The 25,547-nt window shown below is 40.9% G+C and overlaps 1 protein-coding gene across 2 annotated transcripts; it reads left to right on the top strand.

Moving 5' to 3' along the window:
* Positions 1 to 214: 214 nt before the first annotated feature.
* Positions 215 to 25,202, top strand: AGGF1 (angiogenic factor with G-patch and FHA domains 1). 2 transcript variants are annotated; one of them, XM_033163772.1, is made up of 14 exons: positions 215 to 542; positions 2,116 to 2,215; positions 3,219 to 3,418; positions 4,198 to 4,344; positions 6,133 to 6,321; positions 13,777 to 14,119; positions 15,587 to 15,698; positions 16,440 to 16,491; positions 16,608 to 16,709; positions 16,935 to 17,100; positions 20,152 to 20,234; positions 21,629 to 21,756; positions 22,907 to 23,006; positions 24,721 to 25,202. In XM_033163772.1, exons 1-14 carry the CDS (start codon positions 384 to 386, stop codon positions 24,919 to 24,921), a joined length of 2,082 nt encoding a protein of 693 aa, XP_033019663.1. In that variant the 5' UTR covers positions 215 to 383; the 3' UTR covers positions 24,922 to 25,202. The 2 variants fall into 2 exon arrangements, with proteins under 2 accessions (XP_033019663.1, XP_033019664.1); XM_033163773.1 differs by lacking the exon at positions 13,777 to 14,119 and adding an exon at positions 8,982 to 9,051 and having other exon boundaries at positions 216 to 542.
* Positions 25,203 to 25,547: the final 345 nt, after the last annotated feature.

Below are 25,547 nucleotides of genomic sequence, written 5' to 3'. Positions count from 1 at the left end.
GAAGTTCAGGTCCGCGCGTCCCTCTAACACAGTTCTTAAATCTATGTCTCCCGCTCCCTTTCCCCGCTCAATTGGCGTCACTTCCTGTTTTCATGAAAACGAGATCCGGGTCACTTGCATGCCCCGAAGAAAAAGTTTTCTACTCTTTCCCCGTTCCTCAGCCGGCCTCCCATAAAGAAAGCGGTGGGGCGAAGGCGGAGGGGGCGGGGCCTGTCCGCGCGGCCGCTGCCATGGGCGCGAGGGGCGCCGACGGGTCGCGGGCGCTGAGGAGCAGCCGTTACGGTCGCTGGGCTCGCTTCGTTCGGCCGCTGCGTTTGCGTCCCTGCACCGGCCGTTGAGTAAGAGGAGGAGGCGGCCAGGCTGGGTTCAGTGGAAGCTGAAGGATGGCCGAAGCCCCGGGACCGCCAGGCGACGAGGTGGCGACCCTAAGGGAGAAAGTGGCTGCGCTAGAGTCGGAGCTGGGCGCCTGCCAGAGCCGCCTGGAGCGGGAGAAGAAGTTGCGCCTCAAAGCCCAGGCCAGCGCCACTAAGTTACGGAGACGGGTAGGGGCGGCCCTCTTGCCTCATGGGGTGGGGAGCGAGGCGGGGAAACTTCCGGGATAAGGTCGCCCCGTAACGGCCTTTGGGTTCAAGGGCTCTGCTGCTCTGGGGACAGGCGCTTACTCCTGGGGCGCGGCTTCCAGCCTGGGCCGCTTAGGCTCACTGCTGACTTCCTTATTATCTCTCACCTGTTAGAAGGCATAGGAGCCTCACCAGGAGGAACGCAGGCCACCCTAAGCACCTGGATGCTTTGATTTATTACATTTCTTGCTTCCTCCTTTTTTCTGTTTATTTATTTATTTATTTATCTATTTTTTAAACAAAGTAATAATCATAAATAAGAGTAAAAATGTGCACTCCAACACTGAGACCATTCCATTGTAACTATCCAACCTCCCAAAATTTCAACACCTCCTGCGATGGTTTGACCCCTTTCTGTTTTAACAGTACAAATTCTACAGACACCTTCCAATATCTCCTCAAAATCATTTCTCCTGCATATTCCCCTGTTTACCTTAATGATATATGTTAACTTATCATTAATAGCTATATCCCTCCTTTCTTTCTCCGAGGCACAGCAGCTTACATGGTTTCCTTCCCTGCTCCCGCTTTTGAAGTATTTGACCGTGTTAATGTTCCAGTATTGGCAACTGCTTTCCCTGGCTTTGTGCAAGAAGAGATGACCAGAAATGTTATAATTCATCTGGTTTCAAACTCATTGTGTTACTCGCATGATATGTATTTTTTTCACAACCCTTTACTGGTAGAGGAAGTTCCACAAAGCCTAGGATTAGCGATGGATCATGCAGGCTTTTCTTAAGGCACACTGCTAATCCTAATGAAATTCATGAGCAAGCAGGTGGTTGAGTGCAAACAGGATTGGAGTCGAAACACTGAGAAACAAGAGGGAGATATCGGCATGCTTCTGTAGAACATAGTGTATGCAGAAATACAGAGTGTAAAGGGGAGGCAACTCCACAGCCCAAGGAGGATTTAGCAAGCTTGGTGGCCTTTAGGACTCCTGGACAAAACTTCCTAAACTGCTTGTAGTATCTGGGGGGAGAGCATGGCTGGCTAGAATCCTGCGGTCAGGGGTCAGCAAGGCTTACAGGGCATAGGCCGTATCACTCCCGCGGAGATCCTCCATAGGTCAGGCCAACACCAGAAATCGCGTCTGCGCATATCCGCGGTGCCAGAATTCGCTTCTGTGCATGCCCAGATGCCAGAAATCGCACCTGCGCAGAAGCGATTTTCGGCATCTGGGCATGCACAGAAGCAATTTCCAGTGCCGCGGACATGCGTAGATGCGATTTCTGGCATCTGGGCATGCACAGAAGCAATTTCCGGAGCCGCAGAAGAGAGTCACCACACTGTGTCAGTTTAGTGCAGCATGCAGGGACTCACCGAGCGGGCGGCTCAGTTCGGGGGCAGCTCATGGGCTGGTTAAGCGACCCTCATGTGCCGCTTCCAGCCCATGGGCCTTAGGTTGCCGACCTCTGCCTGAGGTGGAGCACTCCAGTTTGCAACATTTTGTACTTACAAGTTGAACCAGCAACATGATTATCCTGTTTTGTAGATTGAAGAACTCAAGAAAATCAGTGACGGAGAAAGAAATGAGAAGGCAACATCCAGTGTTGAAGTGCAAACTGAAGATGCTGCTGAATGGTCACATGAAGGTAAATAGCAAATGGTGCAATATCAGTAATTAAAATAATTTTCAATGGGGTAGCCATGTTAGTTTCTTGCAGCAAAAACAATCTAAAGGGACTTGCAGCTTTCGTGGTCTCGAACCCATTTTATTTGGTTAAGATAATCTAACAGATAAATGATTACTTCCATTGCATTAATCCCATTGATTTTAAAAAAGTGAGAGGAATTTTAATGGAAGGAAAAAAAATAGGTGGAATTTTCCACCTTAAAAAGAGGTAAATTCCAGGTGTATCTATTTGTATTTTAAAACTTTTCCCATTTATATTTCAGATATAAATTACTTGGTTGGTTGATTTATTTTGGATCATTTTATACCCATATTTTTTCTGTCTCTAAAGAAATACTTAAGGCAGCTTACATCCTTCACCAAATACAAAAACATCCCTGTTATGCAAACTCCTGACTCAGTTGTAGGTCTCATTTGTGTGTCACCAAACAGCTGGGGAAGTGTTAATCCAAATTCTTTACACTTTAAAAAAAAATCCTAACATGCTTTGGTGCTATTTAGTTATATACATTAAATGGAAATCCCTGTTTTTTTAAGGCTTGGTTTACCTTGTGTCATTATCTCATCTACTTTGGAATTTCTAGACACTTAACATTATTATTTGCATGACCTTTGAGGCAAAGATGTTTATATAAATCCTGAGGTGGTGGTGCTTAATCTTTGGGGGGGATTTAGCTGTTGATGAAAGTAACAATAGAATTACTTGCAAGAAGTACAAAGTTAAGCATATGTAAATATTTGATTCATTTTTGATTATTTAATTTATAAACTAATATATTAAAATATATATATCTAAGCAGTTGTACAAAAATATTATGAATTGTAAGGTTTTGTTATACTTTTGGCATGCTTGACAAATATAGATAACATGTACAGTTATAAATCCAACTTCCACATACTGTACTGTACAATATCAAATCAAAACAGCATTGCTAATACATTTAATTCCTAACTTTTTGCAGGCTATTACTATTATCATAATTATTATAATAATAGTTCTGATCCTCATGAGCTAAATGGAGCACAAATACAGCCAAGTTATGATAATGAAGGATCAAACTCTGATTATGCAGATCAGTTACAATTAGGTGATCAGCCGGATGTTAATGGCATAGAGCATTGCGAGGATGGAGAACAGGATGCTGTGGTTCATAACATGCAGGTGAGCTGAGTGTTTCTCAACTTTTCTAGTAGTATTATTAGAATTATTACCCACTCTTCATCAGAAAGTCCAAGGGCAAGCCATAGCAATATAAAACACAACATTAAAATGGTTTAAAACAAATAGAGTGGGTCTCATTCATATATACACTAGCACTAGAGAACAAAGCCATTCCCTACCCTTAAGAGCCTTTTACTTGGTTCCCTTGCTTTTCCCACAGCACCAATGATTGCTACTATCATTATGCAGAGGATTGTGTACAGAAACAACCAATCTAGTTTCAATTGTTGAATTTTTATTTCTTAATGACTTGGTATTAAGTACTGTATACATACAAAGTATACTTTGTTCTGCTTTATAACTGGAACCTCGGTTAAATCAGTAACTCTTTTTGTACAAGAACCAGCTTTATTAATGTGATTCCTTAACGGCATTAACTTTCATGTCAGACAGTGCAAATTGAATGATTAAAACAAATGGAATGATACTCACATTTGATTGACTTTTACCCTTATAATTTACAATGTGGGGAAAATTTAAGTAGGATTACCATATAAACCAGTATATTCCAGTGGATAGTGTTAGAGCCGAAATTGGATGTTGGCTTAGTCAGGGACTTTTTTTGAGCAGTTCACTATTTTGGGCTTCTATTCCCCATCCGTGGGATGATATAATAGCAGTGTACCTCAGGATTGCTATGGGTAGAAACAAAATTAGGACATTGTGTGTTTCAAAGTGCTACATAAATATCCTCTTTATGTTGTCTTTCATAATCTTAGAAACCAGAGGAGCCTGTATTAGCAGAAGGTACATTAGCAGAAAACTTGAGGGCTGCTGCAGAGGCTGCTGTGTCACAAACAGGATTTATATATGATGAAACCACCGGATTATATTATGACCACAGCACTGGATTCTATTATAACTCGGTAAATATTTGATTTGTTGCTTGCTTCATATAAAATAATCTCATACTTCTCAATATAAATAACAAATTTAAACTAATAATGGATTTGTTGATAGTTGTTCTCCTGAAAAATATTTTCTTGGCTGTGAATAACTTTCTTAATGTAATAGGTAACGTTCATGTAAATGCCAAAATCATTCACTCTGATTACAAATAAGACCTGTATGTCACAAAGGAGCTCTCCCATCTCCTGATCCTGCAGTTTCCCTTAAACTAGATATTGATCTTATAAAGTTATTTCATGTATCCCTGCCCCGCCCCACCCCCAAAGAAACCCTTGGTGTTTTCCTTAGCAGACACTTGTCTGCTGCATGTTTTTAATGTCTGGTTTGCCAAGGCAGCACAAAGTGCTTAGATTTAATTTGATATTGCAGAGCTTTGTATAAATCCCACTTCCCCTTGTGCAACTGCTAAATCCTTCTGAGGCATCCCAACTTGATTTGGTGTGTGTTAGAATCCAATACACACACCTAATTGTATGCCTCCTATTCCACAAAGCAGTGAGCAATATGTTTTGGAATGATGCAGCTCATTCAAAATGTGTTGATCACAGGCAAATACCGGTAGTATCTGTAGTTCTATGTGTTTGCAGGGTCGCCCACTTTCTTTGTTCTTGACTCAAGTTCGCTGTAAAATTCACAGTATCAGTAAAGAAAGATAATCCTTTTATCTGACTCCACTATTCTTTCCAACTGCCAGCCTGAAATTTAACTGCCACTTTGTTGTGTGTCAGTTATGTGTACCAATATAATCTGTTGTGATTAATTTCACTGATTCAACTTTATACCTATTTCTGTGTACCTGCTTTTGGGCCACCCTGTATATGATTTAGCAGATCTGCACTTATGCACAGTGAATCAATCACAGCCATTTATACCTAGCCCTTCTAAAACGAGACTAATTAATGAATAAATAAGATGGTATTTGTATGTCCATTTTGGAATCCCTTGTAATTCAGTTACAGATATGCATTGTTTTTCATTCTCAAAGTCTGGGTTGACTGAAGTATTGTTTAAAGTTATACAATAGCTGTCAACTTTCCCCTTTTTTAAGGGAAATTCCCTTATTCCAAATAGGATTCCTTGCAAGAAAAGGGAAAAGTTGACAGCTATGAGTTATACATGTTTCTGTGCTTGGATCAGCATGATTTAAACACGTTCATCTTGTTTTTAAATTCATCCTTCCATCCTTTTGCCGGAGGTAGTTTTGTAGTTGAGCTGAAGCAGAAGAAATTTATGTGTGCCAGAAGTTATTCAATAGTCTTGCTTACCTATATATTTTAATTATCTTGATGGCCTGGAATACAGAGTTTACCATTCTTTTAAATGGGTATGCATATCTATAGGATTGTTAAATTCTCAAGGTTGTATTTGACATAGTGCTAAGTAAATCCTTACGTGAGCAAAACAAATTTGACTTGCACAGTGGGACTATTCTCCCTTCGCCTGCATGCCCCCTGAATTTGTTCTGAGTGTTCCACCAACCCTGCAGAGCAGATAAGGGAATGGTGTGGATATGGGAAAAGTCATGTTGTGCAAATGAAAGTAGTTCTACCCATGCAAGGATTTAGTTGAATATACAGTTATACTGCAGCCTTTGTGCCCATTGCTCATTTAAATTTGCTTTTGTCCCTGCTAATTTACTGTTCCCTTTCTAAGCTTTTCCATATTTTAATTTATGATTTTGCTATGTTAGTATACAACCTGCTTTATTTAATTTTAAGTGATCTACTGTTCTTGTTTCATTAAAGGAAAACCAACTATATTATGATCCAAATACTGGAATTTATTACTATTGTGATGTTGAAAGTGGCCGATATCAGTTCCATTCACGAGTGGATCTACAGTCTTATGAAACAGCAACAGCTCAGTATAGCAAAGACAGGAAAGGCAAAAAGAAGAGAAAAGATGCAGAATGGCCTAGGGCAAATGAGCATAAGGTATCTTCACAACAAATTACATTTTAGTAAATAAAAATGTGATTGATGATGCCTTTTTATCAAAATTAGCATCTTTCTAAGGTCAGGTAAGTATGGAGCATGTTTAAGAGAAAGGTTTATACAGTATGCGTTCTAAATGGCTCAGAATGACAGTAAAAATTATCTTATTTTCTACATGGGGATTGAATTGTACTATATAAATGGATTATGCATGATGTGAGAAATAAAATTTGTCGCAGTTAGTTGCTATATCCATTATAATTTGGTAAAACACTTAATTGATAAAAATTGGTCATTAATACATTCTTAGGAAGGAATACAACTTTGCGCTTCATTGAATGTTCTATCAGTGCAAGTATTTCATCTTGCCAAACAACAATCCTCCCTCTTCCCCCATGCTTAACCTGTTCCCAGTTAACTGTGTCCATCCCAAATATACATGCCTTAGAGAATAGAAAATCAGACTGAGTGGAAAAGTGCCACGTTAGGAAGCCAGGCTTAACTAAACAGAAAGATTGTTTTGTTAAATGGTTATTGGCCCTTGGTACATGCAGCTGCAAATGTTGTTGGGTTCTATAACTCTGGATAGAAGTGACTTGTCTTCACCTCTACAGACACAATGTTAAAAAGACCAGCAAATTACTCCAATGCTGTATGAGAAAATGGTTCCCATACAGCAAAGTACACTTCTCTTCAGTTTACTTGTGTCTCATGACTGAGTGATGTATTTTTCTTGTCTTTCCACTTTTATTGTGCATGAGAGCAGGCAGGATCTGTAAGTTGCTGGCTGGTCAGAATCAAGCTGTGTCAACTTGAGATCCTTTCTCCAACCTATTCCCAGTTACTTCAGAGTAAGTCTCACTGAACTCTGTGGGACTTGTTTCTGGATTGTGCTGTTAAGAGTACTTAAATTTACTCAATACGATAAAGAGGGAAGTTGGTGGGTGAGGGGAGAAAAGGCTTGTACAGGCTGGTTAAGTTGATAGATAACTTTATTGTGACTATGAATTTCTTCATCCACTGCCGTTTGCTCATTTTCTCAGAGGAGGGAGGAGAATGGGAGAAATGGAACAGATAACAATATCGGAAGAGAGGAAAATAAAACTGTCCTCCTCAACTTCTCTGCATGCCTATTCTAGACTAGCCTTGCCTACCACTTGATAAAAAAAATTACCGTAAGCTTTCCAGACTGGCATAGGGTCCTAGGGTGAGTTACAGGAAAACAAAAGATGAATTTTTAAACCACATAAACCCAATACTAAATGCAGAACTAAAAATAGAGTTTAGAATTAATTAAAAAGTTAGGTCTTTGACATATATCTCCGCTGTCAAAGACCAGGGTAAAGAGATGCACCTTCAACATGCAATAAAAGCCACATGATGGCTCTATTCTACCTTCAGAATTAAAGGCAGCATACCAGTTGTTGGGGAGATACCCTGAATCTCTTTTGGACAGGAATGTATGTCAGCAGTGGATGCAGAGTATAATATTTAGATCGCATGGCAATGGTAATATTTTGACACCTTTCAGTTGCAACACTTTCCACTCACCAAAGTGATACAACATTTTATACTGAGCAATAGGCTATACAGTCATACCTTGGGTTGCGCTCGCTGTGGGTTGTGAACGCGCCAAACCCGGAAGTACCAGAATGGGTTGCTTCTGGGTTTCGGTGCTGGCGCATGCGCAGAAGCGCTAAATCACGCTTTGCACATGAGTGCCGAATTGTGTCACGCGTGTTCGCAGACGCAGCGGCGCAGGTTGTGAATGCGCCTCCCACACGGATCACGTTCACAACCCAAGGATCCACTGCATTGGGTAACTGTTATAAATTTCAGTACACCATTGATGCAGCTCATTTCCCATCTTCAAGCTGAAGAGCAGGAAGGTTGTGTGATACTGTTGGTGCAGTGATGTAGGTGAAGGGTTTAGCTGTAATGATGCAAACAGTGATTTACTGTGGTACCTCTGGTTACCTACTTAATTTGTTCCAGAGGTCCGTTCTTAACCTGAAACTGTTCTTAACCTGAAGCACCACTTTAGCTAATGGGACCTCCCGCTGCCACTGCGCCGCCAGAGCATGATTTCTGTTCTTATCCTGAAGCAAAGTTCTTAACCTGAAGCGTTATTTCTGGGTTAGCGGAGTATGTAACCTGAAGCGTATGTAACCCAAGGTACCACTGTACTCTGCTGAAGCCAGGGTTTGAGCAGGTGTCTAGAAAATGGGAAGACCCTGCAGTTAACTTCCAGGCAGCCGTGTCTGCTGATGTTCTCTACATGTCCCCTAGGCGGGGATCACATACTGTCAGTCATTGCTGTTGCACTAAGTAAGGGGATGGCTACCACATCTGCCTCAAGGACACCCTTGTGGCCTTGTGCTGGGGTAAGACTTCTGAATTTCTGCATCTGTGCATAAGTCTTAGGGCTGGAAGTGTCCTGGCTACAAAGAATATCATGTTTCAATAGCTGTGTGCCTTCCATGCGTACGTGTGTGAGAGAAGGACATGGTAGCATTTGATTTTTTTTCTTGTGTTAAGGAAATTGAAATATGCAGAATTTGGAAGCAATTTGTCCAGAGGTAATATGTTTCCATAGTACTCTCAACACATACTTCATTTTTGCACTGTATTGTTTACTGTTTGCTACTGTTCATCTTTAGGTACATCAGTTGACAGAAACCATGGCTAATCTGAAGATTTCATCTTCTGGATTGGCAACTTCTAGTAAAGGTAGAGTTATGATACCAAACGCATCAGTCTGACGATGTTTAAAGTTGATCTTAAAGCACCGTTAAAACAATTAATTACATGAAGATATAATTTAAGATCAATTCTAATTTACACACATATGCTATGATTAAATAGGGGTTATTTCTGCCTTAGACATGCTAAATAACTGTCAGTGATTTATTTGTTTAAGTTAAGTTTCAGGTATAATAAGTTTCTATTAAAATAACCTAGTATAAAATGAAATTAATCTAAACATACAATCTCTTAAAATTGGATTTAGCGCCTCTTATGCAGGGTTCTATTTCTTCATAAGAAGAGAAGTGCAGAAAACACATCTTCAGTCATCAGACAGTATGATAAGTCATGTATTTATATTATTGGAGTCAGGAACTAGCAAGGCTTCACAGTATCTAGGAGGTAACCATCCGTTATTTCACCAAGATCCACTACTGAGTCCTTACAATCTTATCCTGAGCTCTGCAGTATTTTCAGTGAAGAAACTATTAATATGTTTGGCTCTACCAACTAAACAGATGGGGAAAGACTATTTTGCCCAGAGGCAAAACTGAAAAGTTCTTGATACTTGTTGCAGCCCATCTTATGCATGCTAGTTCAGATGTAAGTTTCACTTCATTCATTGGGACTTTTTTTCCAAATAAGGGTACATAGGATGGAAGCCTTAGCCTTCAAGTAAGTGATCTCAGTTAGTATCCTTGCATGCATACATGCCTTGTCTATAAATAGAAATAATTCTACAGTATAAGAGATGTGTGGAGCACATAGCCAGTGGTTTTATATTATTCCTTTAGATTACATAAAGACTTATTTAATTGCACACCAATATCGTTTAACTGTGGGAAACAGAAGATAGATTGAATGCTTGGTCAGCATTTTAAAAGGAAATACATGCATTTCAAATGGGAATCTTTATTTAAATTTATATCTATTTCTTGGTAATTTGCATAATTTAAAGCACTTTGATTTAAATCAGTCCACTTTGCTTTTGAAATAATGTGGGGAGAATGGCCCTCCTTACTACTCACACAGGCTCCTCTTATCTGTTTGCCTTCCCCAGTTGCTTACATGCTCCTGTTTTCCTAGCTATATGCACTTCTTTTTCTCTATATATTCACTGTTTCAAAATGAAATGCCACTTCACAGAGGCTGCACAAATTCTCTTTCACCTCAGATTTTGCTACAATTGGGAAATGACTTTGGTACTTGCAGTAGGAATGATGAAGTGGAGCAGCAAGCAAAATAGGCCAGTGCAGGGATGGCAGGCACATTATGCATTAGGGTTTTTCATATGGCAAACTATATTGGACATATTAGCCATCATCTGCTTATAGCAAAAATCTGTACAAGTCCATCTCTGAGAACTACTTTGATAAGTTTCCCCCCAATATATTTTGTTACTAGTACAGCAGCAGAAACATTAACACAGCAGATCTCACATAGATCACAGCTCTATGAATCTAGAAAGCTTCATTTATCCTTATGTATGATTGTGTGTTCATTCTCAACAATATATTTTGTTTTAGGATGCCTTCAAATATCTGATTGAATCTTGAACTTCCATTTTCAGAGGAGTTTTATGTATAATAAGTTTAGAGAAGAGCTTGATAGTGCATGAGTTGTATTTTTTTTTACTAGAAGTTTGATTGTTAAGAATATTTGTAATTGTTTAAAAGGTGGTATTTCAAGTATGTTCTGGAAAGGATGCTATTGCTTGATACTTTTTTCACAAACAAAGGCCTACATTTTTTTAAAGAGGGCATATTTAATGTTTACCATGTAGTCCATTGTTCATCTCGGATTGCTTTCCTTTCTGTGTTAAAAGGAAATATTGCAGGCAGATTAATTCTCTGAGAATATGAAAAGTGCTTTTTGTTTTAGTGTTACTTGTTTTTGTACGCTAAGCAGAGAGAAATATTGTATATTTGGGTTTCTTGAATGACATGCTGAGAGAGAAATCTAATAAATAAATGAAGCTTAAGGGAAAATAAGAAAAGGAATCATAGAATTGTAGAGTTGGAAGGGACCCCAATGGTCATCTAGTCCAACCGCCTGCAAGGCATGAATCTCAACTTGATTATACATGACAAATGGCCATCCGAACACTGCTTTAAAACATCCAAGGAAGGACAGTCTACCACCTGTCATGGGAATCTGTTGCACAAGTCGGAATCTCCTTTCTCGTAACTTGAATCCATTGGTGACAGCCCTTTAGATATTTGAAGATGGCTATCATGTCTCCTCTCAATCTCCTCCTCCAGGCTAAACATACCAAATTCGCTCAACCATTCCTCATAAGGCTTGGTTTCCAGGCCCTTTATTATCTTGGTTGCCCTCCTCTGCACATGTCCCAGCTTGTCAATATCCTTCTTAAATTACGGTGCCCAGAACTGGACATAGTATTCCAGGTGTGGTCTGACCAAGGCAGAATAGAACAACACTATTACTTCCCTTGATTGGAACGCTATACTTCTGTTGATGCAGCCTAGAATAGCATTAGTGGGAGTGTTTTTTGCTGCTTTTTCACAGTGTGGACTCAGGTTAAGCTTGTGGTCTACTAACATCCCTAGATCCTTTTCACGTGTACTAATGTCAAGCCAGATGCCCCATGTCTTATATTTGTGCAGCTGGTTCTTCCTGCCTAAGTGTAGAACCATACATTTGTTCCTATTGAAATTCATTTTGTTACTTTGGGGGGAAAGGACACATATTATCCTAAGAGATGTTCAGTTCATCTCATGCTTATGGAGGAGAGATAGTAACTGGCTTTTGTTTTATATGCCTGGGATGAATGGTAGCATTCATCCCAGTACAGATCAGGTCATTGATGCTGATACATTTGGGAATTACCGTATTTTCCGGCATATAAGACTGGGCGTATAAGACGACCCCCAACTTTTCCAGTTAAAATAGAGAGTTTGAGATATACTTGACCACAGATTCTCCACCCGGAGTATAAGACGACCCCCAACTTTTGAGAAGATTTTCCTGGATTAAAAAGTAGTCTTATACGCCAGAATATACAGTACCACCAAACTGTTGGGCTGAGAGAGAAAATTGAAAATGTATTAATTAAGTAAGGTAAAGGTAAAGGGACGCCTGACCGTTAGGTCCAGTCGCGGATGACTCTGGGGTTGCGGCGCTCATCTCGCTTTACTGGCCGAGGGATCCAGCGTACAGCTTCCGGGTCATGTGGCCAGCATGACTAAGCCGCTTCCCACCTATTTATCTACTTGCACTTTGATGTGCTTTCGAACTGCTAGGTTGGCAGGAGCAGGGACCGAGCAACAGGAGCTCACCCCATCACAGGGATTCGAACTGCCAACCTTCTGATCGGCAAGCCCTAGCTCTCTGTGGTTTAACCCACAGCGCCACCCACGTCCCTCATTCATTACATAGCTGGCCTTAAATAATGCAGTATTGTGTGAAAAGATTGTTTGTGTTGTGTATTATTTGGATATGTCTATTAATACTGCACAATTGCAGAAATGTAATCATTTGATAGCTGTGTTTACTGTTTTGCTGTGTGTGGCAGTGGATGAGAGTGTACAAATAGTTGTACATAGAGCACTGTTTGAACTGTGAAGGAACATTTATGTTTCTCCTGATAGCATATTGACAAGTATTGGTGATAGGACCTTAGTATTAAGTGTTGTGTGGATTTCCCACCTTAAAACTAGGATGATTCAGATACTAGCACACTTGTATAGTACTTTTTCTAATTTTGAATAAGAAAAAAAATGGTTTAAATAATCTGCAAATGTTGGTGTGTGAGAGTGAAATGCTTTTACCCTAAACATTTACACTAGTGTAATGCCATGATGTCTGGGGCTGAGCTAGATCACTAGGCCCCTTGAGCCAACACTGTATGACTTCGTTTTCCAGGCTAGGGATTTGTAAAATACAGAGATGTGAAAGGAGCAATTGATCCCCAAATACAATCTCCCTATGAGATGAGCTAGCCTGCATAGTTCATGAACATCATTTGAAGGGAAGAAGAACAGCTTCCCTATATCAAGGAGCTAGTTCAAACGCTAGGTGTCTGTGTACAGAACAGTGATCAAGAATTAAAAGAAGGTTGGCAATCTCTTCACCCTCCCAAACAAATCTGGCCCAAGGAAAGTCAACTGCAGACCCACTATTCTGAAGGAGCAACTGGTCTGCTTGCTTGCTTTCTGTCTGGCTAGCTCATCATGTTGGAGGTCCATGCCAGGCATACACTCTCTTCTATGAAAAAGAATGGAAGGCTATTTGGAGAAATATATTGTTATATATTGAAATATATTGCTGGCCAGTGCAGTACAAGAGCACTGAAGCAAGTAGCTTAGAACAAAGAAAGGAAGTTTGGAACATAGGTTTTTTTTTACTGGGGTAGGGGGAAAGAGGAAAAAATATAGAAACCTCTGCAAATGAATGTCTAGAATGTCCTTTGCCTTTTTTAAGTAAAGACAGAAACTCTGAAAATTTAGTGAAGGGGTTTGAAGATGGGTTATAAACTTTAATTTCCAAGCACTGAAGAGGACCTTTAGTCACAATATCTTAGATTGATTAAAACTGATCAGATATCAACTGATTTTTCTATTTCCCATTACTAGCTTGCTTGCTTGCTTGCTTACAGATTTTGCATCTTGTGCCTTAAAAGAATCCAGTCATTAAAAGAACAACGTTATTATTACTCCTCAAGTTTGATTTTCATTAAATCTTCTTCAGGACTTGAAAACAGATGAGCAAAAATCATCCAGCAATCTGAATTGCCTTTTTACCACCAATGAGCTAAGTTCTCCAGAAGAAGACAAAGGTCCAAATTTGAAAAAGGCTAAGGTGGACTCTGATACAAGAAACAGCCTATCAGCCAAAGAATCAATTACCACAACTGGCACCAATTTACATTTTGAGAACACACCATGTACTGCTGTGATAGAGGACAGTAAAACAGAGACAGAGAGTGAGCCTGAAGAAGGTGAAATTACAGACTCTGAAGAGGAGGAATATAGCAGTGAAGATGAAGTAACAAGTGATGAAACTGTAAATTCAGAAGAAACTGACAGTGAAGGTGAATCCTGAGTTTTTACAAAGTATCCTTAAATATTTATAGTTTGGGGAACAAGCAAAAATGGATAATATTAAAAATTGAAACCTACAAGTTTGAATGCTATAGGTCTTCAGCAAAATGGCAAAACTTGTCTTGATATGATCTCTCCATTTCTAGTCTTCAGATGTTGCAACTAAGTATGGATAACTGTAAAAGCTGTATTTTATCACTATACAGTAAAAGCTGTCAGATGAAGATACTTCATGACGTTGCTGCTTACATGGATCTATTTAGACTTCTTACTAGAAAATATTGTATGTGTAAAGTGGAGGGACACTAATGTTATGTTCAGAAATGAGTGTTTTTCTTCAGATGCATACTCGGATGCTTACTCTTATTTGTGGTGTGTATAAAAATGCACACCTGCATAGCTGGTTGGTTAAGAAGCTGTTTATATGGTATTGCTTCTGAAACAGACACCCCCCCCTCCACCAATCAGTATTTTATTTTCATAGTTTGATGTTGAGAAAATTTTGTTCTTTTTAGTTCAGGAATATTTCAGATACCATGAGCAATACAGTGTCCCCTGTATATAGAAGCCTAGGCACCATTCGTTCTTTTGTTGGTATCATTAAATACCACTTGGCAAGCACTGGTTATTAGTTTGTCCTTGTGCTTCCTACAGTGGCAAGTAGTAGGACCTTTCTCTTAATCTTGGAGCCTATATCCAGGTTCAGATCTGGAGTAGCTGTCATGTAGCTTAGTTTTCTAGTTGGCTAAATATACAGATTCTGTGAACAGCCCCAGTGTATTCTTCCTCTGTTGCTGCAAAAGCTCTGTCTCATTTGTGGCAACACTTATCTTCAGTGCCCCTTTCAATTAATCCAGCACATGGTCATTGCATCAGTTAGGGAATTTAGCACTAGCCTTCTTTCTACTCTAAGAAGAAGTGGGAGTTCTGTCTGCTGGCCTTGGCTGCTACCAAAAATAATTGATATACTATACTGATGCTGCCTACTTTTTAATTTAAATGTTACACTTCCTGGCACAACAGAATAACCTGGGTGTTGGTTTCTGTGGGCTCTTAAAAGGCCAACTTTGGGAAAACATGCTAGTCAAAAGTTTTTCTACTAGATGTGCTTGTATGGTTAATTTTTACAGTATTTTGATACATTAGCCCTTTTTTGGTTTAACTGATGTACTGGCTGAACTCATTGGCTACTAGCCACAAGCCTGGCTATTTCTGCCTCCATGTTCAAAGGCAGTACACTTCTAAATAACAGATACTGGAAACTGCAGGACAGGAGAGTGCTTCTCATATGCATGTGGTTGGCCACTGTGATAATAAGATGCTGTACCAGATGGGGCATTAGTCTGATCCAGCAGGCTGTTCTTATGTTCATACAGTCTTAACTCTACTTTTGAAAATCAAGGGTGCTTGGGAAATATGATATTGGTTTGTCTGATGCCTATTTTTTATTGATTTAGGCGAAGACAAGATTTGGCCCCCTTGTATTAGAGTGATTGTGATTAGATCACCAGTACTGCAAATGGGATCTCTGTATATCATCACAGCTGTCAAACCTGCCACGATTGGAAGGTAATACAAAATATTATGGAAGAGAAATCCATGCTTATGTTAGCTGATAAGATTGCCAATTCTACTGAACCAGATTGAATTGAGTGGTTTACAATCAGACAACATAATTATTCTGTTTAAATCAATTCATTATACTATTTGACTCCTAGAATAGTAGCATGCCAGGGATAGATGGCGTGTCAGTTCACTATAAGAAACTAGGATGGTGATTGAATTCTGTTGAGCTTTGTGCATTGTCAAAGGCAAAATACTCTATTGGGAATTAGTGCAATACAATAAATAGTATTTTAATATATCTGAACTAGTTATATCTGAACTAGTACATTCAGTAGTAAAACTACCACTAAAGTCCATATTCACTACATATTTAATTTGGTTTGAAGATGGCATGACTTCCCAACCATGAGAAATTTGTAGTTTTTGTAGCCTAGCATTTTGGTCTGAAGAGCTTTACAAGCAGCGCTGGTTAGCTGAGTCTAGCTGCCGTTTTAATTTCTTAAAATGCCATCCATGTAGCACCCCTGCAGTAGCATCCTGCAGTGAGAAACTATAATGATGGCTAGACCCAGCCACCGAGCACTGCTTGGAGCACTGGACTGTAAAATATAATTTAAAAGGAGAGCCCCATGCAAGCATAGGTGGTAGGTACTGCCAGAGTGCTACTCGGTGTTACAGCATAAGATTGCAGATTTTCACAGTACTTCTCCTTGTGGGCTTTGTAACTGTTGCTTCTGTTTACAGAGAAAAAGATATGGAACATACACTGCAGATTCCTGAGGTTGGAGTTAGTAAGGTAATTAACTCTTTAAGGACTTTAAAAGAGATCTTAACTCGTCAGTTACTTCATTTTAAACCTAACACTGTGTTACTGAAATGTGCTCTGTATTAAAACACTTTATTTTTTAACAGTTTCACGCAGAAGTATACTTTGATAATGAATTGCAAAGTTACGTTCTTGTCGATCAAGGCAGTCAGAATGGTACTGTGGTTAATGGAAATCAAATTCTACAGGTAAGCATAACCATTAGAGGTGCTGCTGCCTTGTCTAGCCTTTACCCATCACTAGAAATTGCCACTCCCCTTTTAGCCTTTCTGCCCTTCCCACCCCCACCCCATAATGCTGCTACTGCTTATACGCACTTTGTGATCCCTTTGATCTTTCTCTGAAGCAGCAGTACAGAAACCTTTTATCAGCACTTATCTGCAGTCTAGCTTTCCCCCCCTTTTTTCTTATAGCCTAAAACAAAGAGCGAACCTCATGTTCTGGAACATGGTGATGAAGTGAAAATTGGGGAAACGGTTTTATCCTTTCACATACACCCTGGGAGTGAAACCTGTGATGGATGTGAACCGGGGCAAGTCAGAGCCCATCTTCGCCTTGATAAGAAAAGTGAATCTTCGAGTAAGTTATAAAAATGGCTTGAGTTTTTTTTTGTTGTTGTTTTTTTAATGTACTGGCAGTTTCCAGGAAAAAGATTGATCCCAAGTTGAAGTAGATAAACAAAACAAATGACTTGACTTGGAAAAAGGCTAGACGTTTTTGTTACTTTTACACTGCTGAAGCATTTTAAAAATAAATTGCCTTCAGCCTAAAGGTGGTCTTATTTCCAATAAGCAAACTAAATCTAAGATGCAAAAGTTTCCAGACTTCATAATTTCATCTTTTGTTTCAAGTTAAATTAGCTCACCATCTTCCAATCAGATACTCAGAATAGTTAGGTAAGGGATAGCGACCTGGGCAACATTCAGCCCCGTCCTACTTTTCTGCAACTCCCATTTCAACTGAAAAAAGTGAAGGTCAGCTGGGAGCATTTAAAGAGCTGCAGTTTGCTCCTGGTACCCCAAGTGCAATGAGAGGACTTCATCTCATGGTGCTTGCAGGCCCATCGCTCAGCAGTGGAGCACCTACTTTGCATTCGTAAGGTCCATGTTCAATCCCCAGCATCTTCTAGTATAGCTTTGAATGTCCCATCTGAAACCCTGGGTAGCCACTGCCAGTCTGTGTAGACCAGGGGTCTGCAACCTTTAAGACAAAAAGAGCCACTTGGACCCATTTCCAAAGGGGAAAAAAAAACCTGGGAGCCGCAAAACCATTGCGACATTTAAAACAAATATAACACTGCATATATTGTTTCTTATCTTAATGCTATATATACAGGATCGTGCAGTCAGCTGCTATAGCTGCTATATCAATGAAAAATATGAGCATGTCTGATCTGTGACTTTTGATGGCTAGTCCCAGTTATTATTCTCTAATGAGGGGAGAGAGATGCACCCCATATGGTCCCAAATGCATGTATGCTTTGCTGCTTTTGATGCCCCAAATACAAAACCCTCTCGTATTCTGAGCAAGCTTGGGCTTGCTCTCCTGGGTGTTGAATGAAGTCAAGGTGTGCATGTAGGGGTGTGTGTGTGTGTGTTTGTTTTGAATCAAATAAAGGGGGTGTTGAATAAACTCAGGGGGTGTGTATGTGTGTTGAATCAAGTCAAGGTGTGTGCGTGTGTGTACGGGGGTGTATGGGTGTTCTCCCAGGCTCCCTTTAAAAAAACGGGGATAAGCCGCTCTGAAGGGGCACCATGCACCCCTTCACAACGGCTCATCCCCGCTTGCTTTGAATGGAGCTGGGGAGGAGGGGTGAGCTTTCACCCCTGTCCCCAGCTCCCTTCAAAGCAAGCGGGATGAGCACAGGGCGTGGGGTGGTGGAGAAAGCAGCATCCCGGCTGCTTTCTCCACCACCCCGCGCCCAGCCGCCGATCCCAAAAGCCTGCTTTTGAGATCGGCGGGAGGGCGCAGAGTGGAGAAAGCAGCCGGGATGCAGCTCTCTCCACGCTGCGCCCAGCCGCGGATCCCATTTTGGGATCGGCACACAGGGCGAGGGGTGGAGAAAGGTGCGTCCCCACTGCTTTCTCCACCCCGCGCCCTGCTGCCGATCCCAAAAGCCTGCTTTTGAGATCGGCGGGAGGGCGCGGAGTGGAGAAAGCAGCCGGGATGCAGCTCTCTCCACCCTGCGCCCAGCCGCGGATCCCATTTTGGGATCGGCACACAGGGCGAGGGGTGGAGAGAGCTGCATCCCCACTGCTTTCTCCACCCTGCGCTTTGCTGCCGATCCCAAAAGCCTGCTTTTGAGATCGGCGGGAGGGCGCGGGGTGGAGAAAGCAGCCGGGATGCAACTCTCTCCACCCTGCGCCCAGCCGCCGATCCCATTTTGGGATCGGCACACAGGGCGAGGGGTGGAGAAAGGTGCATCCCGGCTGCTTTCTCCACCCCGCGCCCTGCTGCCGATCCCAAAAGCCTGCTTTTGAGATCGGCGGGAGGGCGCAGAGTGGAGAAAGCAGCCGGGATGCAGCTCTTTCCACCCTGCGCCCAGCCGCGGATCCCATTTTGGGATCGGCACACAGGGCGAGGGGTGGAGAGAGCTGCATCCCGGCTGCTTTCTCCACCCCGCGCCATGCTGCCGATCCCAAAAGCCTGCTTTTGAGATCGGCGGGAGGGCGCAGAGTGGAGAAAGCAGCCGGGATGCTGCTTTCTCCACCACTCCGCGCCCTGCTGCCGATCCCAAAAGCCAGGCAGGGGGGCGCAGGCGGGCCACAGGCGCAGCGCCCCCCACCATTTCCCCGCCCCGGAGCCGCGGCAAAGCTCTAAAAGAGCCACATGCGGCTCCGGAGCCGCGCCTTCCCGACCCCCGGTGTAGACAGTGCTGAGCTAGATGAACTAGTAGACTGGCTCTGTATAAGGCATCTTCCTATGTTCCTGTGCTGGGAGGGGAGAGGTACTCAGCCCTGAAAAGGCAAGCTGCAAGGGAAGCACTGATCACTGGCTTATACACTTCTCGGTACTGAATGAGGATACCAAACAGCCTTCAGCGTAGTACTCTTACAGCTATATATCAACCTGGAGTACTGTGCCCTACCTCCCAATATGCAGTGTGTAGGGATTACTGGCAGTTTGACATGAAACTTATTGCAAACCCCCAAAGCTGAAGATGATGATCCATTATTTAGATTGGGGTGGGGAGCTTTGGACTCAGAGACTAAATACATGGCCTCTCTGCCTCTCACTGGCTCTGCTCTGCACTCTAGTGCAGCCATACCAAGTTGGAATATATTTTTGAACTGTGATAATACCCTTTGCTTGCCTGGAGGAAGGCTGGAGAGCCGTGTGTGTGTGGCCACATCCACAATTGGTGCACAGCCCCTGGAAGGTTACCTGTGAGTGAATATGGCCCTCCGATTTAGAAAGATTCCTTGTTCAGTTTAGATAATAGGGAACCCATGGTATGCCTAGGAGTTGAATTTAAATAACCACTAAGATCTTTTGAAAGTGCTGTTGTGCCTACAAGTAAATTAGCACACTAGCCTTAGCATAGCACAAAAATTCCTCTAGTTGAATTCCCATCTGCCAATGGGTCTCTACTGACTTTCTTAGTTAAATCATCTTCTTGTACTCTTTCAGTTTGCACTGTTCTGACAAAAGAAGAGAAGGAATTGGTTAGAAGAAAAGCATTAAAACAAATTCGTGTTAAGTATGGCTTGCAGGTAAGTTTCTTTTTAACAAAAGTTGTCTGATAAATTACTGGATTTGGGGAAATACAGGTTTTTAAAAAAAATATTTTTACTGTATTCTGTATCATATTTTTAGTTGTAGAAGTTACAAGTGTTGGTTAGATGGGAATGAAATGTCTTATGAAATACAAGAGTAGAATTCATTGAGCCTGTGTATTCAGGGTAATTTTACAGCAGTTGTACCAAAGACGACACACTGTCAAAGAGAAGACAACTCAATCTTCTAGATTGGAAGCAGGGTCTTTCCCAACTGTTGTTGCTAACATACAGCTGCATTTCAAAGCAGTCCTTCATGTGCACAGTTAAGAATAGCTCTACCCCCCCCTCTCACACACACACACACACACACACACACACAAACTCACTGCAATCAACTAAATGCAACCAGCCATTTTCTGGGCTCTCCAACCTCTCGCACCACCAACAAAAATAAACAGATAAATAAAGAACCTATTCTTGCAACGCTGACACCAAAAGCAAAAGAATAAAAAATCAGTACTCCCATTCTCCCCCCAGCGTCACAATGTCTGTAATAGCAGTGTCTCACACCGAATGTAACTGACCTGTAGAAAGGACTCTGTGAATTGGAAACAGACATGTATGTACCCTTATTAACTATGAAAATCCTTTAATAAAAAACTACTTTAAAAAAGGAGCAGCGCTGTTAGATCAGGCCAAAGGTCCATCTAGTCCAGCATTGTCTTCTCAAGGCAGGGCACAAAGGCAATAGCCATCTCTTGCTGTGTACTCAGTGGCATTTGAATTCAGAGGTTTCTTAAACCCAGCATGCATTTGTCTGATTCCTTTTAAAAGACATTTAAGCTAGTAGCCATTGCTACAGCTTGTGGCAACAAATTAGAAAAATAAATTGTGCATTATGTGAAATAGTTCTGGTTTTTTTGTCACGTCATGGGATGGCCTGGTTGCTAGTATTGGGGGAGAGGAAGAAAAACTCACTTCTCTCTCTCTCTCTCTCTCTCTCTCTCTCTCTCTCTCTCTCTCTCTCTCTGTGTGTGTATATATATGTCAAACACTACCATGTTCCCCTGCCCCCTTAGCTGTCATTTTTTCCACTCAATTAAGAAGCGTTTAGTAATTTCACCTTGTAGTTTCAAGTCCCAATCATTTTTGCTGCACGTATCTGCACCTTTTCTATACTGCAAGGTTTCAAAGGAATCGGTGGAATATTTCTAGAATTACATCAAACTACAGTATAATATGCTGGGAATTGAGTGTATTTAATATGCACCTAAAATGTGTATGAGTTGTTTTTCCCATTGCCTGTGCCTTACTGTTAAATGTATTGTTTGGAAACAAATAAGTTTCCAAACATGGGGTTGATTGGTGGTTGTTTTTGTTTTTTTAAGAATACAGAATATGAAAATGAAAAAGTTATAAAAAACCCAAACTACAAAGACAGAGCAGGAAAACGCCGTGAGACAGTTGGAAGTGAAGGAAACTTTCACAGAGATGATGCTCCAGCCTCTGTACATGTGTAAGTTGCTAGTTGGTTGGTTTTCTGTGAGTATATATATCTCTAGAAATGTGTTAATCTGTCACACATGCAATGCAGTTATTCACATGGCTTACTTCCAGGTCTCTAAACCACATATAATTTACTATCTTTTTTTGAAAGTTGTTTTATCTATTCACTGTGCACTTGAACACCTCTTAAAATAATTGTAATCAAACTTTATTTACTAACGTAAAAATGTACACAACTTGATTGTAAAAAAAGCCTCAAAGTGGTTTACAAAAAGATAACACAAAATTAAGAAAAATTAACAACCCTGTTAAAATTACCTCAACTTTCTGTGCATCTGAGTAAAGGTAAAGGGACCCCTGACCATTAGGTCCAGTCACGAATGACTGGGATTGCGGCGCTCATCTCACTTTACTGGCCGAGGGATCCAGCGTACAGCTTCCGGGTCATGTGGCCAGCATGACTAAGCCGCTTCTGGCAAACCAGAGCAATGCACGGAAACGCCGTTTACCTTCCCGTCGGAGCAGTACCTATTTATCTACTTGCACTTTGACGTGCTTTCGAACTGCTAGGTTGGCAGGAGCAGGGACCGAGCAATGGGAGCTCACCCCGTCACGGGGATTCGAACCACTGACCTTCTGATCGGCAAGCCCAAGAGGCTCAGTGGTTTGGACCTCAGCGCCACCCGCGTCCCTTGTGCATCTGAGTAGGCTTGTCTAAATAAGCATGTTTTTAGCAGACATTAAAAAGTATAGTGATGGTTTTGCATTATGGTTTCTGAGATTAAAGAGCAGGTTCTTGTCTGTGTATGGATATAATTGGATGCCATTTGAATCAAGATAGTGAACTGAACCTTTTAAAAACTGCATTGATCTTGGCCTCCGATTTCAAAATGGCACTGATTTTTTGGTTTCTTCGCATTCTTGAGCAAATGCCAGGTAAGAGTTTGCTAGTATTATATTGTTAGTAAATAGTCTACCAGGCAGAAACATATTTAGGTCCTGATATAAACAAACTATGGATAAGCAGATTTCACTGAACCGTTTCAACTGTATCTTCACTTACCGGTATTTTGGCTGTAGGAGAAACAGTTTTGTCTCAAAATGTAAGAAAGTAAGTAGTTCCTTCCCATGTAAAAGTTTTTTTTTGTTTTTTTTTTAAGTGAAATTAGTGATAGCAACAAAGGTCATAAAATGATGGAAAAGATGGGATGGAAGAAAGGAGATGGGCTCGGAAAGAGTGGTGGCGGAATGAAGGATCCGGTAGGTCTACTTCAATGTATATATTGCGCAAAGCTTAGACTAAAGCTGCAATCCTATATTCACTTCCTTGGAAGTAAACCCTGTTGAAACAAGTGATAATTACTTGTTTAATAGTATTGTGCTGTGGAGTACATTCACACTGCAATCCTATGCACAATTTGAAGTGTCATTGAACTTTGTGGGACTTCTGAGGTTGCTTTTAGTAGTTTTTGATGGGGTTTTTATTTTGTTTTCCTGGATGTAGAAGTTTTGATTAATGAACCTACGGTATTTTATTAATGCACATTGATACATATTGTAGTAAAATGGGGGACCATCAGTTACTATTTCAGGTATGTCTTATGATTCAGGCTTGTTTCAGCGAACCACTTCCCCCAATTCAGGTGAGCTCAAACAGGAAGTAGATTTTTTCCTTGCAAATTGTGCTAGATGAGAGGGGAGGGGGGTTGCTGCTACTACTTGTTTTAGGAAACAGGCTTGAGTGGAGGTAGGCAACACACAAACACCCAACAATGGGAAAGCCTGGATATGAGGGAAGTTTTACAGACTCTGTTGTTCAAATGGGCAATTAATATTTCATCAAAAGAACCCATATCATTATATTAAAGAAAGAAGCTGAGTGAACTGCAAAGGGCACTTTACTTGTGAGGAGGTTTGAGTTCACTGGTGGGGAATTTCCCCTAGTACACAAACACACACACACACCACGAACTATCATTGCTTTCATGCTATTTCCGGTCAATCTTGTGGACTTCCGGCTTAGGTCATTGTAAGAGCAGAATGCTGGACTTGACAGGCCTCTGGCCTGATCTGCAGGACTCTTAAGTTCTTGGAGCAATTCCACTCAGAAAATATTGGAATCCCCCCAGTACCTGTCACTGTGGTGCAGGTAAAGTTCCTAGCTTGTGACGTGTACCTTCAGCTAGATAATTTATTTGACCTCTTCTACTCTTTCATGGCTTTCCTGAATAAAAACATACTTTTGAGAATTGAAGGTACTAGAGTTTGTGTACAAGAAAAGGCACCGGCTGTTTCAGTCAAGAAAATTGTTGTGTAAGTGGGCATTTGGAAGTAAAATAAAATAGTGTGACTGATATTGTTACCTGTTAATCCCACTGTTCTTTTAGGTTTAGACCTAATAATAATATTTATTTATTTATTGTACCCCACCCATCTGGCTGAGTTTCCCCAGCTGCTCTGGGCGGCTCCCAATTGAGTGTTAAAACAATACAGCATTAAATATTAAAAACTTCCCTAAACAGGACTGCCTTCAGATGTCTCTTAAAATAGGATAGCTGCTTATTTCCTTGACATCTGATGGGTGTTCCACAGGGTGGGTGCCACTACCGAGAAGGCCCTCTGTCTGGTTCCCTGTAACCTCACTTCTCGCAATGAGGGAACAGCCAGAAGGCCCTCGGCGCTGGATCTCTGTCCGGGCTGAATGATGGGGGTGGAGACGCTCCTTCAGGTATACAGGACCGAGGCTGTTTAGGGCTTTAAAGGTCAGCACCAACATTTTGAATTGTGTTCTGTTTTTATTTTGGGGGCAAGCTTTGCTAAAAGTGTCAGTTGCATCACAGATGCTGGCTTTAGCATGATAACATAGTTTTCAGGTTTCTTCATTATGTGCTTCTCTCAAGCTTTTCAAGATATTAAGTTATTGAATGCATATTATTTGTTGAATTTATACTTATAAGAATTCATTTTCTGGCAGATCAAACTTCAGCTGCACAGAAAGCATGCAGGCTTAGGTTCAGTTACTCCTACATCTGCAGAAGAGGTTCAGATCATCAGCACCAAGAACAGAAGGAACTGGGAAAAAGCAAGAGAGAGATTTGCAGAAAAATTTCAGGAGCCTAAAACACAGAAAAATGCACCAAAGGATCTGACTTGGGTTAGAGAAACTGCAGAATGACATTCAGAGTTTAATGTTACCATGATTAAATAGATTTTTATTTTATGCTAAAATGGAAGTTGGGTTATTTGTATATTTCTAAAACTGATGTATTGGCTAGTTATCTGCAATACACGGTTGGTTTATGTTTTCATTTTCTTTAAAACAAAACGTGTGACTGGCCCAGGACTTGGTTGAATGGATTTTGATATTAAACTTTCAGAACTTGTGGGTAATTTATGAGGGAAGACATTTTAACCCACCTAGTCAGTGAATTGATATATTAATCTATTCTTGGATCTCATAGAAATGTGTGAACTGATGCAAAAAATGCCTTGTGTATATGGTCAAAGTCCTCTGAGAATTTTTGTAGGAAAAGGGGGCATTATTGATATGCTTCATCACTTCACTCCTATTATATGAAATTAACCAAGATTTTCTAACAACCTTATTTTCTTCTGTGAAGGACATTATTGAGGGTTAAGTATTAATCTTGTTGTAGTCTTAAGGTAGCATGTTCAGAAACTGCCATGATATTCAAAGCTGTAATACACTTTTAAGAATTGTTACTACAGAATTTATATGGGAGGATTGTGACTGATTGCAGATTTCCTAGCTGGACTCAAGAATTCTCCTTGAAAGGTTAG

This window comes from Lacerta agilis, chromosome 11 (assembly GCF_009819535.1).
Source record: "Lacerta agilis isolate rLacAgi1 chromosome 11, rLacAgi1.pri, whole genome shotgun sequence".
NCBI lineage: Eukaryota > Metazoa > Chordata > Lepidosauria > Squamata > Lacertidae > Lacerta > Lacerta agilis.
Note: the sequence above shows the minus strand (reverse complement) of the source record. Positions and strands in the feature narration are given on the sequence as shown.

Excerpts from the sequence above, each read along its gene's own strand:
- AGGF1 (XM_033163772.1), top strand. The coding sequence starts at position 384 with ATGGCCGAAGCCCCGGGACCGCCAGGCGACGAGGTGGCGACCCTAAGG. Across the intron at positions 16,492-16,607 it reads CTGAGGTTGGAGTTAGTAAG|TTTCACGCAGAAGTATACTT; the intron begins GTAATTAACTCT and ends ATTTTTTAACAG. Across the intron at positions 17,101-20,151 it reads TAAGAAAAGTGAATCTTCGA|TTTGCACTGTTCTGACAAAA; the intron begins GTAAGTTATAAA and ends GTACTCTTTCAG.